The sequence below is a fragment of the Rhyacophila brunnea genome, unplaced genomic scaffold (genome assembly GCF_057557595.1).
Source record: "Rhyacophila brunnea isolate RB1 unplaced genomic scaffold, BYU_Rbru_1.0 scaffold_4, whole genome shotgun sequence".
In the NCBI taxonomy this organism is placed as follows: domain Eukaryota; kingdom Metazoa; phylum Arthropoda; class Insecta; order Trichoptera; family Rhyacophilidae; genus Rhyacophila; species Rhyacophila brunnea.
In genome coordinates, this window is record NW_028233068.1 from 45915178 (window position 1) to 45935664 (window position 20487).

Sequence of the window (20487 nt, forward strand, 5' to 3'; positions counted from 1 at the left end):
CAATGATTCTATATCAGAGATCCTAGAATCTAGATGATCATCATTATTTAAATAATTTTTTTTGTAGGTTATTTCATATTTTATGAATATATTTCGTTATTTTTGAAGATTTGACTTCTTTAACTCTGTTTTTTGCCTTCAAATTATTTCTAAATTTATATTCTCATTCTAATTATATCATTATTATTTTTCATTTATGGAGGCATATATTGTCTGTTGGATCAATTCGATTTCAATTCCTTCAACTGTCTTATAATTAGTTTTTTGCATTTTTTGAGAATGGCTTTTTCATTTAAAGTGTGTTATTCAGTCTGGTTTTTAATACTGTAATGATAATCTGTTATCGACCAGATGTTATAGGTTTCTGATTGCGCTTTGATTATATGTGCCTCCTAAATAAGTTTTTAATAGTTATTAAATTTAAATAACACTTTTATAATCATTAGAAGCTTTTAGTGGCGGCTTGTATTTTCAATATTGTGTGTGTTTTCTTAAGTGATATGATTTCTTTTACAGCCAATGTCTTATATTATTAATCTATGTACACATATGAACAAGCACTGTTTTAACTACTTTTATAATAACATGATATACCTTAAAATTGATAATGATGCGTGTAAATTATTTTGTATTTTTGAAAGGTGTAATCTCTATTCAAACAAGAATAATATTATCTATTACAAATCAACCTACTTTAAATTCAGATTCCGTACTAATATTTTTTTTACTATCATTCATTTTATCAACGTAATATGGATGTACCTGTAAATCAATATACATTGGTCACTCATGTCAGGTTGTAAATTGAAAGCCCTAAGCTATAGCAAAAGCTGTTGAACATTTCCATGATTATTAAAATGTGATTAACAATGGAAAATCGTATTCATGTAAATGCTAAAGAATCTGACAATAATACCTATGTTTTTTTTTCTTTGAGAGATCTAGAATCTATTTTGGTGGATATACGACTCTGGTTATTAAAGTTAGCTACCGATAGATAAGTTATTTTAAGAGGAATCAGAGATTTGACCAATATATTATTTTTTTTAACACAGAGCACTTCTTCTAAACACCAGGGCGCCGTCTCGTCCAACAGTCTCCAACATCCGGACCACGCGCGCCGCATTGACGCCGCTTGCCGGCCTATACCTCAGCAGATTGGTTCGCGCCACGACACTGCGCCGCGTCACTCCGCCCGTCAACATCACTACCATCCGCATTCCTACTCTGAGATCAGCCGACACCGCCGCGGCTCCGAGGACCAATACCGCGACATTCACGACGATCCTGTATACGAAGAGATAGAACGCAATGTCGACAACACGCTGATGTCCGACATGTCCGACGACAACTCTGGGCATGGCGCCGAAGGCTGCATCCGGCAGGCCGATCTCGTCGGATCTATCGGACACCATCATGGAAATCAGTCATCTAAATTTTACGGAGACCATCGGCCGTTGATATCCTACAGCCCAGGAGAGAGGCACAGGTACGACCGTTCGCCTGTCGCGCTGGATCATCATGCCCCGCACGGCAAATACAGCTCCGGTCGGTGGGACGGAAATGTGGACAGGCACGCCAACGTCAACATGGAGCAGGGTCGACCCGTTTACGGCTACAGACCCAAGGAGAGGGCACTGGCCGCTGTTCTCAACGGAGATAACGATGTGGCCAGCCGCGTGCTTTGCCATGGCGAACACCCCCGGAATGTGCTGCAAGCGTACAGTGACGACATATGAAGGCACGCGACCCGCCCGCTTGATGATCAAATTTACGGGGACACCCGTGATGAATTATGCCTCAATGTTGTGGATCAGGGATTTCCCTAATTTCGCATCAAAAACATTGACAATTCGTACAGTATACTAAAATGACTATTCAATTCTCGGCTGACTTTTTAGTGAGTTATAATTTGTACCCTTATTTTTTAGCATGATATTATCCGACCCGCAGGATATTTAATGACTGATTTCATGACTTTGAAGTAATATTACTTGATTTTCATTGATCTATGAGTGTTAACTTGATGCAGTTGTGATGGAGCTTAAGCAAATATGTCATTCTGAAATATATCCAGACAATATTTAATTAAGTATCATAAAATCCATTGAGTATGATTTATTAAAAAAAACATCTGTTTTCCTTTGCATGTTCTCGAAAATTTAACAATTTCAAATGTTTCAAAAGACTCAGAATGAATTCTTTTCCCAGAATAATTCATAATAAATATAATAATTAAAACATTGACACTATTAACTTTGGAACATGAATAGAATCGAATATTACAATCAATTTATGACAACTGTGGAAAGCATATTATTTTTTACATCGTAAATATAAATATTTTATGCAACTAATTAATTATTCCCATTTTGTCGCTATAGGGCTCCTTACATACACACATGATTTGTGACATTTTCAAGACATATAGAAATTATTTTTCTATGCTTAACCGGTCTAGAGAATAATACTGTAAAGAAATGAACTAGATGAATTTAAACTATTTCAACAGAATTCAAGGGTACGACTTTGCCAGTGGACTACATTTCAGAAGTGCAGTTTATATTTTGTTATATACAATCAGTGTTTTATATATAACTAAATAAAATAGTGACTACATTTATATGAAAAATAAATTGAATAAAAATAGCCATTTGAAATGACTTAGCGTAAATATATAAAAAATATAATTATGATAATAATATAATAGTGTACAAAGTTGGGTAAAAAGTGACACTTGGAACATGTTTTTTTGGAAATCATTCGTTGTTGGGTTCGCCATATTTATTAGATCTAGTTTTTATTCTGTATATAATAGAGTGATTACCGATTTATGAATGAGGAAAAATATTTTGCCATATATAAAAGCAGTGTTGAGGTCAGTTCCAATATACATAGATAGGTGCATATTGTTGAGATTATTTTTTACAATTGTCATGATTTTTATATTAACGTTTACAAATATATTAATTTCTACTACTGTAAAACATTTATAAAAAAAATCAGCTATTATATTCTATATTGTGATATTATCTATGAGACTAAATTATTGATTTGTTTTGTAATCATTTTTAAAAAAAAGTTTTTCATTTATGGTTTGAAAATTTTTTAATATATGCGTAATTTTTGTGAGATTAATATTATTACTTATGAACTGCAGCTATAAAGTTTTAGTTATTTATTGTATCACCTACAATTATTTTAATTGGAACTGATTTTAACATTTTTAACAGAGGAATCCTTTACCGCACTGCTCGATAATATTTGAGATCTTAAAGTTATGCCTTTGTTTGAATGTTTTAACATCTATTTAAAGCTGTCCAAACTGACAGATATAATATTTATCTCATCGCGATGTTTTCAAATATGATCGGGCAGTGTTTGATTATCGCAGCCTCCCTTAGCAGCTCAATATAAGAACTATATAAATATTGATTTAATAAGTGTATATAAAATGTATGCTGTTAAGATTTTTTAAATTTAAATTTAGGATTCCAATAAATATGATAAAAATAGTGATCCCTAGCTGTAACATGTTTAGTGGAAGTATATTTATATAATGAGCATGTACATTATTATTTCTATATTATATACTTTTTTTATTAAAATTATGTGTAATTATTATTATTGCAATTTGTAGAGAAAGAGATTTTTAAATGTGATTTAATTAAGAATACTCCTGTAATGTTAGAAATGTCATACATCTTTTCGAGAACATTAATATTTATTATATTTTTTTTATGCCAACAGGGCAGACATTTGAGGTTCTCGGTGATCATTTGACGCTCGGTTAAGCTGCCAATTTTATTTTGGCTGATTTCTTCTCATTCGGCAGATAGATTCGGACGATTTTATATCTGGCCCAGCTACATTTTTAATATTTCTGTATTTCATTAATAGCTTGTATTGACATGAGAAATCACTATTATGTTACTGTGCCGATTAATATCCAGTTAATCTGTCGAGGCTATGAGGTCAACCGAATAACTTTTAATCAATTTTGATACACATTGGTTCTTTTTAAATACTTAGCATTGTTTAGCAGTGTAACTAAAATAGGATTTCTAACAATGTTAAACTTTCATACCAATTTATAGCAAAAATTAATACCATACATGTATGTCTCTATAAATTGATAAATCTATTGGTGTTTGACAATTTGACACTTTCTCTAGTATATAGTCATACTTCATTATATTCATTATTTCTACTTTTATTAAAAATATAACAGATGCCTCGAAATATAATGTTTTATGATTATATACACAAAGAAGCGAATTAAATTACAAAATATTTATTTATTTTTAAAGTATAATAGAATGAACTCTCAATATGTGTCTTAGGTTTATTAATTCATTTCCCTCATTACAGAGTTATTTATAACTACCTACTGTAGATTCCTTATGAACGGCAGGTTTATTTCATTTTCAAATGGCTCTCTTGCTATTATTTATTGGTTTGACTGACAGTCGTGTTTCGGTTATTATGAGAATACCTACACTTTGTTTCATATAGTGATGCAATATTTTTATAACTATATAATATAAATTATTCTACTGTCATATTGTTTTTTTTAGTCTTGCAATAGCATTTAAAATAACATTTTTGTGTAATAAGACTTTTGTTTGTGATTTATTTTATAATGATGTCAGAGAGAAATACTGCCATAAAAATCTATGTGAGTCAAAATAAATTTATATCCTCTCTTTACACATGCATGGATTTACTGCTGACAGTGAATAATTCAGAAGCTTCCGAACTACATTGATTCATGCATGCAATCTTGCCAACTGCAAGATAATACATGTTTACAGTACATTTTCTTGTTATGCTATTGCTGGCAGTAAATTCATGCACATGTATGGACTCTATTAATTTCTACTGTTGGACTAGTTATGAAAAAGACACATTATTACACCTTATATAAATTATAATGAAACCGGTTTGAAATAATATTTCAAAATCTATTATTGTATTTAGTATAATTCTATTATATGCATCTCACCTCGATAAATATTTATTCTTGTTCAATGGAAAACAAATACCATATGGGCATACAAAAACAAACTAAAACCTGAACATCTGCAATTGTGAAAAGTTTTTGACATGGCTTTATAATTGTTTTTTTTTTATCCATGATTTAAAATCATATTTTTTTATGACAGTAACTCTATTTGATTTGTTTTATATTACTGATTTTTATATTTGGGAAGTCATTTTTGAGCACTCGGAACAATCATTTAAAAGAAATAATTTGTATAAAGATGTAAACATAAGTGAAAATGTGAAAATAATAATTAGAGTATGAAAAGTGCCCAAAAGGCATTGAGGTTCGGTGATTATGGCGCACATGTCTTTAATCCAACATTTTCATTTGATTATTAATTCATACTCATAATATTATTACCAAACAAAATTACTTTTTCGTTGGTTTGATAGATCTCAGTTTTTTTAAATTATTGGCCTTATTTATGAATATGAAGAAATTAATTGCAAGTACTGTATGTAAATAATATTTATTATTCACACAATGTACATAAATTGAAAATATATTTTTCTCAATTATATCTAGGATGAATTTAATTAGGCACATTTAAACCAATCTAATCTACACGACTATCAAAATCTTGATTATTATACAAAGTGTGATGCTGTACTATTAATTATTGTTACATATTGAGTGTTGCCATAATCACTGTCCGAGACTAGGGGAGACCACATATCAGAAAGCATCTCCCAAAGGCGGTTCCCGTGTGTATCTATTCTATTTAAGAAATCCGTCTTGAATCAATTGTATATGGAAAGACTTTAAAGTATAAAATAATGTAGTAAATATTAAAAAAATGCTTTAGAATTGGAAAAATCCCGATTTTTAAATGAATAAAAACTACTTGACAATTATTATTTTTTTATTTCTTATTTATTTGTTCCTTTCATTCAAGGTTATTGAAGAAGATTACTAGACATAAAGTTAGGTTTATGGAATGGTTAATTTGGATTATATTGTATGGCTTATCAATCAAGATAAGTAATCAAAAAGAATATTATAGATTACCAAAAGCTGGTTGTTCATTCACATTGTAATAATTCATAAAATACTATTACAAAATCTTGGACAAATTGGCGATCTATAATCAAAAATAATTTTGTTATAAACATGCTACATTACCCGTGACGTTTGATAGTATTCCCATGCAACAATATATATAGTCGATCAAGGAGAAAGCGATCGATAAAAATAGCCAACAATAGCAACCGTAACAATAATCGCATTAGCCTTGCCTAAGAAATTGCATTCGCGCATATTCACGGGTAAATCTTCTTCTTTCTTCTTCTTTTAATATTATTTTACCATGATTATGTTGCCTTACATAATATTACGAATCCAGTACTTTTTCATTTTATCCAAATTATATTTAGAAGTTGCTCCATCATCCTCAACCAAGTATATAAATTCATCTGATGGTTCTGGAATATATTGGTAAGACTCGTCTGGCTCTGGTTTGACATTTTCCATAGGATCGGAGGTATATAACTCTGTTGTCTGAGAAGTATATTCAATATCACTGTTGATTAATTCGTTAACTGTTTCATGAAAAGGTGGCTGCGATTCTGTGGTTATCACGACCGGATCCATCTTGCCTGCAGCGATAGAATAAAAATTTAAAAAATTAGGTTAGAGAGACTGGTAATCCTTCAGACTCAAAATAAATCTCACGCCATAATTGTTTCTGATTATTAAAATTGACAAAAATTCTTAAATAAATTGTATCAGTCACAATTAAACCACTGGGACAAAATGCTGGTACGTCGCTCTACAGTAGCGTTTCCAACCCAAAATTCGATCAATCTGTCAGTGAAACAACCCTCGTTAGCCGCAAACAAGTTTCCCGGTTGGTTCTTGAGATGTAACTTCTAAAGAATAAGAACCCAGGAAACGCTGTTAAATGCATTGACAATTTCCAGGAAGACCACTAGGTTGTATTTTTTCAAGAATGGGGAATTATTATTTAGAATTCATAGCAATGGTATGTAACGACTTTTCTTGTGGCATTTTCAGCTGACTTGCCTCTTGTGTATTCAAATTGATTAATCGATAGGACTTGGCTGTGTGTATCTCTGTTCAGTGTGCAATAGCTTCTCCAGCACCATGCTCAGTGTCAGGGCAATAAGATTTCGGGTTCTTTTGTGACTGACCGCGTTAGGGATTACTGGCTTAATGCTTGGCGCGGTCACTGAAGAGGTTTGTGATATAATACACTGAGAAAAGACAACATACTTATATTGTTGTAGTTATGTACTTACTGATGCATGAGGGAAAAGCCTCATCCCATTGGCCAGTCAAGCACGTGGAATACTTATTGCCGACGAGTTTGAATCCTTTTAGGCATCTGAATCGAACGAGACGACCTTGATTTGTAGACCTGGCTGTTCCATTAGCAATAGATGGCATTGCGCATTCCCCTTTTATATAAAAAATATCAAATAGATTAATAGATATTTTTTTTATCAAATGAATACATAATACACAAAATTTAAGCATGTGACATTTTATATTGAACATACATGTTTGGAACTACTTGGGAAACACCTTAGAAAAAATATTGTACTGGATGTGTCCTGAATGGAAAGTTCCACGTGATAAAAATCATCACCAAAATTACGATGCATATGGGTTCAATCAAGTCCCACTCATTACAATAATAATTATTTTCTGAGGTTGATTATATGAAAAATTGAAGAAATTGAATTGAAAAAGTTGAAATTATGTTTATTTATAGCAATATTCTCTTCCCTCTTGTCTAAATTGTATTACATGTTAACCCCTCCCTCATTTGTTAAAAAAATAATTTCTTGGCAACTAAGTATTGTTTTTACCATTTTTTATTTTCCACATTTTCTGCAAATACCCCTTATCACAAATTATTACATTATATCAGGCCCCCGCCCCCCATTTCGATCTCTGAACTGAATATTGAGAATAGTAATTTACTATTCGCCACTCTCACTACACATCAGTGGCGAAGACTCCATACTAGGCGATTATTTAAAGCCTACCTTCTAAGAAAAATAGATCTTTTAGTATTTAATTTAAAAGAAATAAATGTGTGGGAACTATCATCAGAATATTTAACTATTAAATATTATAAATTAATAATAATACAAATAAAATTGAGAGCCATCTATCGTCAGAATAATTCTGTAATAATAATTCTAAATTTAGAATAAATAAAAAATAAGTAACAAGCGCCCATATGTCCTCAACTATTGAATTAGCGATTCCTTTAGAAGGATTTCCGGATCTGTTTTGTATGACCGTCAGGTCACATGACATCAGGTCTGTCTGGCGAGATGTATAGAATTTGGTGAGTGTTGACAGTGAAACCTAAAATCTTTGAGAGTACTATTGTCGATGACTGCAGCTTTATTCAAATAATAATAAGATAATTTAAAAAAAAAAATTTATATGGGATTCAATCACATAAATATAGATTATTTTTAAAAATAAAAATTAATTCTATCTAATGATTTTTGTTGCGTAGAAATGTTTAGGAAAATACATAATTTAAACTCATCGCTCAATTTTATATCGTCAGTGAGCTATTGAAATTTCATCGAATTATGTGTGTCATTGTCATTAGTGTGTACCTACATATTCATCAGTAGTAATATCATATTATCTTCTTAGGTCCCGTAGATATACCTGACAAGTGTGCTCTTTTTCTCCGATCTCCATTGCCTACCTATTTATAAAAGTCACCCTTCACCACTGTTATATATACATATAAAGTTAACTGCTAGTTGCTGTAAATCAGATTGAATGTCACACATATAAGCCATATAAAGTAAAGTATCATTATTTTTTAACAGTCACTGACCTATGCATGTAGGTATGGTGTCATTCCAATTGCTGCCATCACAGTGAATTGTTTTGTCTTCATTGATTTGGTAACCGGGCTTGCACATAAAGTAGACGAGTGCATCCCTTTTTGTAAATAACTCCACTCCGTTTTCTACCAATGGCAAACGATCACACCCAGGCTCTAAAGAAATATTTATATTTTATTGTAGCAATTGAAATTATGTGTACTAGAAAACACACTAAATACACTAATATTCTGTATCCTAACTAGGGACAATCTCGTTTATTTCTTCATCTTGAAATCGTTGGAATACCGGAATTTTATTTAATTTTTGAAGTTATACTTCTTTAGACGCGTTTGGAAAATCAGATCAGAGTGTATTTTTGGTGTGTGACATGTAGCACATAATTTATTTTTTCACACAAAAATAAACGCACTCGATTGGATTCGAACCACCGGTTGTTCGGTTATCAGCCAAACGCACTACCATTACGCCACAGTATGATGCTCCAATCGTGACGATTATACTTTATAATATTATAGTTTAGAATTGTTCCATTGCCTAGGCAGCGAATTTATTATTGTCAGCCATTTACAATTCCTTACGTAAACAAACTATTAAACGTCATAGTGGCAGTTGTTACTTTAAAAATAAAAACAACGATAAATAATTATATAATTTAGTAATATAAGTTAAAGTGTATAGAAATAAACCAACGGCGTTCCAATAAGCGGTCTTTTTTCTTGAGTGTGTAATTAACAAGATAATTAAGAGCTAGTCGAAGAATCTAGGTTATCACAAGTCTTGTTTTTGTTTTGTTACGCCAAAGAAGTATAAGTTCTAATGCGCGTACATAAATACACACACTGATTTTTTTTTTCATATGTATTTTTTAATTATAATATAGAGCAGGCATGTCCAAAGCGTTGATCGCGGGATGAATTTCGGTTGACCACACCATAGGCCCTGCCCCATAGGAATTGAGTTGGGACTTCACCATAAAGCTAAAGGGACAACCGTAAAAATTGGTCGAAAAAAACATTGGGACAGAGGAAGCAGCTGCCTCCGCAGCCAAGCCTGAAAAAAGTGCATTAGTATCTTTATTTAAAAAAAAATATTGAAATCAACTGCAACAAAAAATAAGTAACACTTGAAATTTTTAAGTGAATCACTTATATTGAGGAAGTTTCATGTTACAAAAAAAAATATATCATAGTTTTCAGTACTTACCTACATAAGCAAATATATACATAATATTATGGTTTTAGATTAGATTATTGAGGCCCACGATAAGCATTAGCCAAGAGGCCCTTCAATTGTAAATCCGGCCCTGTGGACAGTTTATCACAGCCTACTTGAAGTCGGACATGTCTGATAGAAGTATAACTTAAATAATGTTACTAGAAAATAAAAGAATATAAAAATATATTATAAGTGGGGTTCTCCCACCGCCAGACTCCTTCCCCTGCCTTCTCTTTGCATCATGCACAAAATGAACGGCTTAAGTTTAGTTAAAGGACACTTTTTTAAATTTCTATCAGAAAACCATCCGAGTGGAATAAATATACACTCCTGATTCTCTTTGTATGGTTCAAGAAAACAAAACCAATTATTTTTTAACACTAATTGTTTTGCTTTTACACCTTAACAAAAGTATTATTAAGTATTTATATTATTTAAGAACACTATGATGGTTCTTTGTGAATATTGGGAACATCATTTTGGTGAATTTTAAGGTCATTCGCTCACGCAGAAACTAAAATCTGACGAACTGGTTGGTAATGGAACTCATAAACTAACCAGTGACTGATGTCTCGCACACGGCGCTACTTCAACCTAATACAGTGAAACCCCGATTCTGCGGTTTTCAAGGGACCCTAAAAAACAATATATGCGGTATAATTTTTTTTTTTAAAAAAACTCGTTTTTCTCCTGGATTTTTTTCGACGTCTTGAATTATTATAAGTTTCTCAGCTAGAGATCTAGTTTTCTTCATAGGGTGCATTTTAATTGCGACTTCGTGATATGAGATGCGAGGCAAGCCTGAGTGCCAACCGACCTGTGCAAACAAAGCGACGCAGCTGAAAGGTCTGTATGTATCATAAACAATTCTACGAAAGCGAATTGAGAAATATTCAACAATAACGGTCAATCGGAATAATATTTGTGACGGGACCATAATATTTAGACGATAGATCGAGGAAAACGATAAATCGGGGAACAGTTAATGCGGGATTATTTAACATTGTTCTTAAGGCGAAGTCTTCACTGAGCCTTTTTTAAAGAGGCACCTAGCGGAAAAATACGAAGCTTGCAATTTGAGACATTTTTTTGATAATTTACAATTTCAACTGTATTAATGAATAAATATGTATCTGAAAACATTAAAAATAAAAATATTTTTTATTTTAAGTCAAAGACAAACTTACAATTGCAAAAAATGTAATAAAATGTGAATTTGTTCTATCGGACCGCACCCTATTATTGCATATATTTTATGGTCATATTTATTATTAAAATTTAAAAAATAAAAAGGATTTCAAGTTATACACATTTATATTTTTTATAAAAATCGATGTTTTTTAAAATAGATATAAAAAATATTAAAACTATGAATTAGTCAAAAATCGCTTAGGTGATGCTTAGAAAACTTAATAAACTAAATTTTAATAATAAATATGACCATAAAATATATGTAATAATAGGGTGCGGTCCGATAGAACAAATTCACATTTTATTACATTTTTTACAATTGTAAGTTTGTCTTTGACTTAAAATAAAAAATATTTTTATTTTTAATGTTTTCAGATACATATTTATTCATTAATACAGTTGAAATTTTAAATTATCAAAAAAATGTCTCAAATTGCAAACTTCGTATTTTTCCGCCAGGTGCCTCTTTAAAAAAGGCTCAGTGAAGACTTCGCCTTAAGGGTGTTTGGCGGGACTTTCAAAAATGAACGATCCATGCGAGAACGGTAGATCGGAGTTCCACTATAATCTCAAACTGTCAAAACACATTGTATTTCTTACTTCATTCTAAGCTTTTTCCGTACCTAATATCTTAACGGGAATATTCTGGCAACCTGTAATTATACAGGCAGGAGTATTTCTCAACATCTGCCACATATTTTAAATTAAAAATCGGTTCGCCCATCTTTAACTTTTGACGTCTTGGCTTGATATTTCATGTTCAGTGCTACCAATTTTGGTAAGAATATATGATTTTTCATAGAATCTACGGATATATTGGTACCACTGTTTAATGGGTAACTGGCAACTGAGAGACTGGGAGACTAGCATGTTGCGTCTATTCGGTTTCAGTTGCGGACGTTTTGAAACTGAGAGATTCTGGTCTTGCCGTCAGCGAGCCGCCAATGAAATACATTAGCTATACAACATCAAGTCTTACACAAAGATACCCTTAAATGTTATTATATTAAACAATTTATTACAAAAATTAAATTCTCGGGCGGCTCTTCCTTAAGATACCAAAGGGACAGACCCCGATCCCCTCATCATTCTATAGTCAATATTCAATTGAATATTAAATTTAATTTGTTTTTTTAATTTAATTAAATTAAATTAATTAAGTACCTATATATTTTATTTGTACCGTTTGCCCATCCTTGATTATTGTTTCTTGGCCCAACCCTAATGCTCTATGTGAGTTTTGGCTCTACCTACATAGTACAATACAACGATATTTCTGGGGTCCAAATTAGGTGGCCCCTTTAAAATCAAAGCAATGTTTATATTATGAGATGCTATATGCGATGTACATCTGTAGGCCGCTTTGCACGTGCGAAGTGAAACGATTAGGAGCTCACCAACCAGTCACCAACAGATTTAGTTTTTGTGTATGAACTAATCAAAACAAAAAAAAGCATTTAACTCCGAACGGTTTACCAAAAAAACATGGTTGACGGCGAGTGTATCCTTGAAAAGACTATTTTGTTTTCCTTGTAGCAATAAGATTCTTTCGAACGCAGGAGGCATATGAAGATGAAGGTAATAGCTACAAAAGATATGTTTTCTACGCTTTGATTAATATTGATTAGGTAGGTACTTATTAGATATTTCACGCCATCTGACCCCACTTACTAAAAGATGCTAGAGCCGCCACTACGTGCAGCACATAAAACATAGCACGCAACATCCACAAACGTGTCTCGCTCACACTTGTCTTGTAAATGAGATTGGCGCAAGAATTTTATTTACACGCCACTGCTGGCGGTAAATCCATACATGTGTATATGCCTTATAATTGTATGAAAAGTGCAAGAATGAAGTCTTTTCTCCCATAAGTAATTATCTATCTTTGATTTTTAATAGCACAGTAATACTCACTTATGCAGAACGGAGTTGCAGAACTCCATTTCCCGGCTACACAAAATGAATTCCTATTTCCTAGAAGTTCAAATCCTTCCCAGCAAATGAAGCGAGCTGTTTGACCTTTATTTCTTAATCTGACATCTCCATGTAAAAAATCAGGTCGGAAACAGTTTCTCTTCGGGTGCACTTGTGTAAAGAAATACAAAATAGTAGATATCTTAACGAATAATTCACAAGAATTGAGAATGTAACATTCTTTATTATATAAATCTGTATTATTAAATACCATTTTAAAAACAAAATAAAACTTAATATTGACTAAATCTAATATGGCATGTACACGTGCATGGAATTACTGGCACCAATAGTGTATAAATTAAACTATCGCGGTAATAATTGTTTACACGCAAAAGTACTAGCTGTCTCGCCAATCTGATTCTTCAAGCGTAAGCGAGATACGTTGTTATCATTGTATGATGCTATTTGGCAGGCTAATTATGCGATATTAAAACATGCATGATACTACGTGCTTATATTTTTATTTTATCGTTATGGTTGCGACAATACGTAAATCCATGCATGTGTAAACGTCAAAAATAAAATCATGGTGATTTGGAGAACTACAATGCTTGCAGTATTCACATAACGGCATGAGTACTACAGTCACAAGACTTCCTTTACGTGTCACATTATCAAAAAAAAGTAAATGAGATGTATTTACCATTATTTTAGCTCATAATATGTAATTACATATGTACTATGTTGCATATTTCGCTGCATAGAAACTTTCATTAATTAATCTAATTCAATAGTCCCAAAAGAAAAATTTACTTACATTCAGTAATCTGAGATGTAGTAGATTCCCACATAATCTTCTCTTCCTTTAACAATTGTATTTTCATGAAATATAAGTCTAAATCTGACATTGTTGTTGATTCTTCTTCCTGCTTGGTTACTAAAAATAAAATAAATAATTGAAATAAAATTATATTTCAATTGATATTCAATCTGCCATCTATAAATCTAGTAAGTACATAATTTATACACTAAAATCTTTCAAGGATTTATTGAAACAACTGTAACAAAATATCTTAGCCATAATAACAGTTAAATTTTTTATATTATACTATTATACCTATAAGTGGACATGTGCGTTATACATTTCTTGAAATTGAAAAATGTCTAAACAACATTCCATAAATTCTCATTCTAAGTCATACATAACCCATAAACCCACATATTTACATAAATATGACTGCATATTATATCATTGCCCTAAAACTAAGGGTTACATGTAATTTGTACGTAAAACGTTTCACCGTAGCACAGTTCGCCGTGAGCTTTCTTATCAGAAAGAGATGACTGTATACTATACGGTCTCCAATTTTATTAGATTCAATATGAACATTAATTTAATTTTCATGGCTGATTTTGGCAAAAATCATGAATTCAAGAATGAAAACCTAACCTAACATAACCTAACCTATCCTAACCCAAGCTAACCTAACCTAACAAATAATCCAGTATATTGGCTATTTTCAAAATTTGTTCGCTGCTGGCTTCCTGTAAACCGACAAGAACCGTATTTTATTTAGACATGAATGTTATGTCAATACTATACGACCCAAAGAGGTTGGACGGTCTTTAATATACGGCCATATATTTCCGATACAATATTTCACGGTGAAGTGTGATACGGCGAACTGCATACGTACAAGTTTCCGGACACGATAACTAAGACAACTCAATTTTTTTTAAATAATCTTGAATCAATAAAATTCTACCAACATAATGTAAACATGTATGTGCAAGGAATCTAAATACAAGGAATTGATCGAAGACCTGAAATCAATGATTAGTAGCAAACATACCATAATGACAGACAATATAATGCAATAATGAGTTGTGTCAACTACCTATTTTATAACTTAAAAACCGTTTAGTTAATTAATGAAAAAAAAGTTTATGTGTACCGAGCACATGTGACTGAAGTGAAGTTATTTGTTTTGCTTTCCATTATCATAATTCTCAACATTGTTGTCATCAATGTATGACAATTAACTTTGCACGCAATTCTCATCATCACTTATCCATCCCATCTTCATTTCCACTAGGGATCTTGGCATACTCGCATAGTTAAGCCATGTATTCACTTGGGGACAAATGGAGCAACATGTCTCGGGACATGACGTTCAACATCTACATAGATGTCTCAGAAACAATGTCGCGGAACATTTTGCTTGTGCACACTGTGACTCACATCAGTTGCTCGAGGAGGTTGTGTTGGTCAGTGCTGCGCACATATGTATTCTAACGAGTAGTTTATCGAAACGTAAGCGAAAGAAAAGGTGGTGGGTGCGGAACTACTTACTACAAAGAGAAAGAAGAGTGGATATTCAAGTGACTCATGTTGCGCACCCGTCTACACTCGCCAACATCTGACGCGTGGCTTGTGCGCTTGCTTGCAAAACGACAGCATGCAACATGTTCCAGGTCTCGTAGAAGTTCCACACTATGTTGTGTGCAACGTTGCTGCGTCACGTAAATTCTGTGTTGCGTGTCATGTTGAGGGGCATTTTGTCCTCTAGTGAATACAAGCTTTTCTTCATCATCAGTTATATGGTCTCTGTGACATGTTTGTGTATGTAAAAACCAAATAGCCATACATAATTTGAAAACACCTCAGATATTATAAAACTACAACCTACTAGAAAAGATTTTTTTATAGTAAGTATTGATATATCTGAAATATTTTAAAATAACCTAATGTAAGTTCAATTATTAATTTAGTTAAAAGTAATGCCGGAATCGCAAACTTTTTTTCTCCTTTTCTCTTGGTCGTACCCTCATGGCTGAGGATCATGACCACTTTTTAATTTTGCCATCCTTTGAGCGACCAAGACTTTCCATCCTTCTCGATCTTCCGCTTCTCTCAGGGCAGAATGAATGGTGCTCCTTCACTTGGCAGACCCTCTTCCTCTGCTTCGCCTTCCCTGGAGGCCACCCAAAACCACCAGTCTCTCCAGGTTGTCCAATCCAAAAAACTGCAGAATGTGTCTCAGACAATATATTGTCGTCTTCTCCTTTTAACTAGGATTAAACGTACGTCATTGCAATATCACAGCGTCCACACAATATTATGACAATAAAAGTGTATATAAATACGAACTTGATGTAGTGCGTCATCGCTGGGGTCCGATGGCGAGCTGCAGTAGGCAGTCACAGGTACTTACAGCAGGTATTTTAGGTTGAGCTTTTCTGTTACACATTCAACAAAACCACCTACGGCTGCCCCGCTCGCACACCCCTTATTACGTCACTATATTTATTTTATATTGTTGAAGTTTCTGCACCCACCCTCCTCATCCAGATTATCTACATTTACTTGCCTCATCTAGTAGTTGTGTGTGCTGCCCACAATGGCCAAGCAGCTACGCGTCAGGCTTATAATGTCCTGAGTCCCGGGTTCAAATCCCAGGTCTGGCAGAAATTCACATGTTGTTTTTCAATGGGTCTAAACCCAGAGTATGGACCTAATAGGTTGAGCAAGTGACTAACATCTATTTCTCGTAAAACAAAAATCTCACGAAGAAACCTCTTCGTGAGAAGATCTTACTTAAACAAGTGGGTGGCTCATCATTCCATTTACTTCCGTCACAGTAAGCAGCCTCCGGTCCTCGGAGAGTGTAATCGGGGTTGCAAATAAATAATACACGTGCATCAGATAGTATATAGATATTCCGCCCATTTTCAAGTGAAGGTAGTTGATCGCAACCGGATTCTGGAAACATGATTTGATATTGTACAATAGAATTTCTTTTGAGAATACAATAGCCTATGATGACCGGTAACGTTTCCTGTCTGTCGCTGCTCTGATGTGTTCATACCAGTCTCTCTTTCAACTATCATGTTCTTCTTCTGCCATGTTTACCTGAAATCTTCGTTTGAATGAAATGATGCAGAAGTTGATACAGAGCGTCCGTCCGTATACCATTTACATACATATATTTCAAAAGATTCCAATGTTAAGTGTTGAGACCTCCACTCTGTACAAAAGGACCAAAAAGACATGGAATCTTATCAGCTCAGTTATAGGCTACGTAGTAAAGATTTGTCTTCATCTAAAATATATCGGTCATAAAATTGACATTTAAAAACATTAAATACTTACTAATGCATACTGGCAATTCAGGATTCCATTTACCATCAACACATATTGAATACGAAGAGCCTAATAGGTAATAACCTGACATGCATTCGAATTGTACATATCGGTCAATCTTTTGCATTATCCCATGTTTGAGTACAGGCGGTTTGCATTTGCTTGAACTACCTGTCAAAATAGCAGACAAACAATATTTTAATAACGTTATAATGATTAATATACTTATAGTTATATATGTTATATTGCATTATCATATTCATATAATATAATATTATGGTTATATGTTAAACTCAGAATTAAATGAATGTAATTATTATGGATTGTGGAATAACTATAGATCGACTTGAACAGGTATCAATTTGGTAACCCATTATTCTCGTGATGTTAAATAAAACCTTCCCCTTTGAATATAGACGCTAAACATATGAAAGTAAAGCTGGAAAAGAGGTGACTCCGGTTAATGATTAAATAAACTGCAAGTCTTGCGCATTGCAGATTCAATTGTGTCACGCTTCATGCCTATGTTCTGCGATAAATTTACCAGGGTATAAATAAAAACACCCCGAGTGTTACAATTCTAAAATTTTTTTTATAGAATTTCTCAACCTTTTTTGACCTATGGCCCCCTTTTGAGCTTAATATCTTTCTGTTCCCAAATAACTGTTATATATTGCATCGTTTACCATTAAATTGCAAAATGGACATTTAACTATATTGTAATAAATTAGCGTTTACTTTATTTAGTTTGATCGTTGTGACTCATGCAAACTAGAAAGTTTTTTAATGTCTGCTTGCAATGTGACAAATGATAATCACCTCTATTCATGATATCAAGACGGTTATAAGTTTTTTAAAGCAGATGATTAGCCAGACTAAATCTAGATTCAACAGAATAAGATGTGGGAAATGCAATAAATTATAAATTTGGATTCTCCACGAGCTGTGGAAATGTACTTGCCATTTTACTATGTACTTATTTTTTTTTGTTTATATCAAACTTAAGCATTTATATCCGTGTCCAGAAACTTGTACGTAGTCAGTTCGCCGTATCACACTTGGCCGTATATTAAAGACTGTGCTACCTCTTTGAGTCGTATAGTACTGACCTAAAATTCATGTCTAAATAAAGCATGGTTCTTGTCGGTTTACACTTTACAGAAAGCCAGCAGCAAACTAATTTTGAAAATAGCCGATATACTGGATTATTTGTTAGGTTAGGTTAGGTTTTCATTCTTGAATTTTGCCAAAATCAGCTATGGATTATCTTTCTGATAAGAAAGCTCACGGCGAATTGTGCAACGGTGAAATGTTCTACGTACAATTTACATGTAACCTTCATATCACGTTGCAGTCTACACCCTACCCTTGTATGAATGACTAATTTATTAATGAATGATAAAAATAAATGAAAACTTACCACAAGCTTTTCCTATACTGATAAAAAACACATAAAATACAGGAACCAAAAAACAACTTAACACTGAGATATTCGTCATTTTATAATAAATATGTTGGATTGTTAAAATTCATCTGCACGCTAATGGACTGAATTGAAATGCTCCAACTATTTCGTGCAAATAATTTTATTTTTATATTGTTTCCCGTTTATTTCTGTACAAAATATTTCATTTATGATATGACGTGGTGATTATTTTATATCTGCTTCACTACAATATAAAATATTCATTAGGATAACAAAACAATACATGTTTACGCGCGGAATTACGAAATAACTGATAGTCACGTAGAATTAGAAAAAAACATAATTAGTTTGGGAATTTTATATTACAAACAGAGCTCTTGGAATCCCCAATTATTTTAAAGGTTTGGTTCCTGGGATTCAGTTTCATCAAATCAAAAACGGAACCCCGACTCCGGTTTTTTTTAATTAATTTATAGCTAATTATTTAGTTATAGGTATATTATGAATACTTTATTTAAACTTCAAAACTCAAAGAATAGAAGATGTCCTTACCAAGTGGATCATATGGACACCACAATTTGTAGGTATTACTTAGTAAAAGTACCTACACAATATTTTATATTTTTTAGAATGACGTATGATGGCCAAAAAAATTATAGAATAAACTGTTTTTTTTATTCGACAAACTATTTCACAGGATTTGAGAGTGTGACATTCTTTATTATTTATTCAAAGATTTTTTCTAGTAGGTTTATATTCAAATTATGTATGTTCAAAAAATTTTAATATTGAACAAAATTAAAAAAAATAAAGAACCACAGCATTATTGTAAGGGCGTTCGAATCAGTTTAAGGGCTTCAGTTTCAAAATAATTAAGAGGTTACAGGCAATGGCGGCTCCTCTAATACCATCCAAGTGCAATGCACTACCTGCATTTTTAAGACATCGCTCGATTTGTCATTATTATTTATATATTATTATTGTGTATCACTCACTTCGCGAAGTAGAACATGTAGCATTATTGTGAACCGTACATATTGATGTCCCTCATACGTCATACATGCGCTTAAGAGGAGTGATTCCGGCCAAACTACAATTTTCAGTTTGCATGGATTATACTAAAGTCAGGAAAAAAGCACTTAAACGGTGGTCTATGTTTCTGTTATGGCATTTTGTGTAGCATTTTTACAACAGTTTAGTACGGCGACTGAACTAGCTATTAAGAATTATGTATAAATTAAATGGTCTAGAAAGCCAGTTCCTATTTTTGAAAAACATTTTATTTCTCTTGTATAGGTATAATTTCTAAAAAAAGTTATTATGAAATGTTATATTATTAGTATAAGTACAAATAATATATAAAAATATTTTTTTCAGAAATAATTGTAACTATAAGAAAGATATGACATTTTTAATGACTTGCCAACATTTTACTAAAATGGAAACTGCCATTTTTGTTTCTAAGCCCCTCAAATATATTCCATAATATAGTAAAAAAAACTCAACGGGAATACTACAACAAATACAACACCCGCGAATGTTTCTGAATTAGTACAACCATCTTCTTCTTCTTCTATTCTATCTTCTTTTATTCTATCTTCTATTCGTATGCGTTCCTATACCATTCATCCGATTGCAATGAAATTTTGATCAAGTGTTGTTTTCACGCCCGCAAAGGTTTGTAAATTGATACAAGCAT

The 20487-nt window shown here is 32.6% G+C and overlaps 2 protein-coding genes across 6 annotated transcripts in view; one reads left to right on the plus strand and one right to left on the minus strand.

Moving 5' to 3' along the window:
* LOC147067440 (latrophilin Cirl-like) overlaps nt 1-5901 on the plus strand; it is a 447605-nt gene extending 441704 nt beyond the window's left edge. For 4 of the 5 annotated variants that reach the window (XM_085953964.1, XM_085953968.1, XM_085953966.1 and 1 more), the window contains one exon: nt 1056-5901. In XM_085953964.1, coding sequence (XP_085810090.1) covers nt 1056-1739 — 684 coding nt within the window. In that variant the 3' untranslated portion in view covers nt 1740-5901. The remainder of the gene's footprint in view (nt 1-1055) is intronic. The other variant, XM_085953970.1, reaches the window with a different exon arrangement.
* A 28-nt stretch (nt 5902-5929) lies between these two features.
* Nucleotides 5930-19039, minus strand: LOC147067441 (C4b-binding protein-like). Its single transcript, XM_085953971.1, has 8 exons — nt 18783-19039; nt 17372-17533; nt 16817-16981; nt 14036-14155; nt 13216-13386; nt 8880-9044; nt 7306-7464; nt 5930-6642 (listed from the first exon to the last, which is right to left on the minus strand). The coding sequence occupies exons 1-8, from the start codon at nt 18859-18861 to the stop codon at nt 6368-6370; spliced, it is 1296 nt and encodes a 431-aa protein (XP_085810097.1). The 5' UTR covers nt 18862-19039; the 3' UTR covers nt 5930-6367.
* Nucleotides 19040-20487: the final 1448 nt, after the last annotated feature.

Excerpts from the sequence above, each read along its gene's own strand:
- LOC147067441 (XM_085953971.1), bottom strand. The coding sequence starts at position 18,861 with ATGACGAATATCTCAGTGTTAAGTTGTTTTTTGGTTCCTGTATTTTAT. Across the intron at positions 17,534-18,782 it reads CAGTATAGGAAAAGCTTGTG|GTAGTTCAAGCAAATGCAAA; the intron begins GTAAGTTTTCAT and ends CTATTTTGACAG. Across the intron at positions 6,643-7,305 it reads GGCTTTTCCCTCATGCATCA|GCAAGATGGATCCGGTCGTG; the intron begins GTAAGTACATAA and ends CTATCGCTGCAG.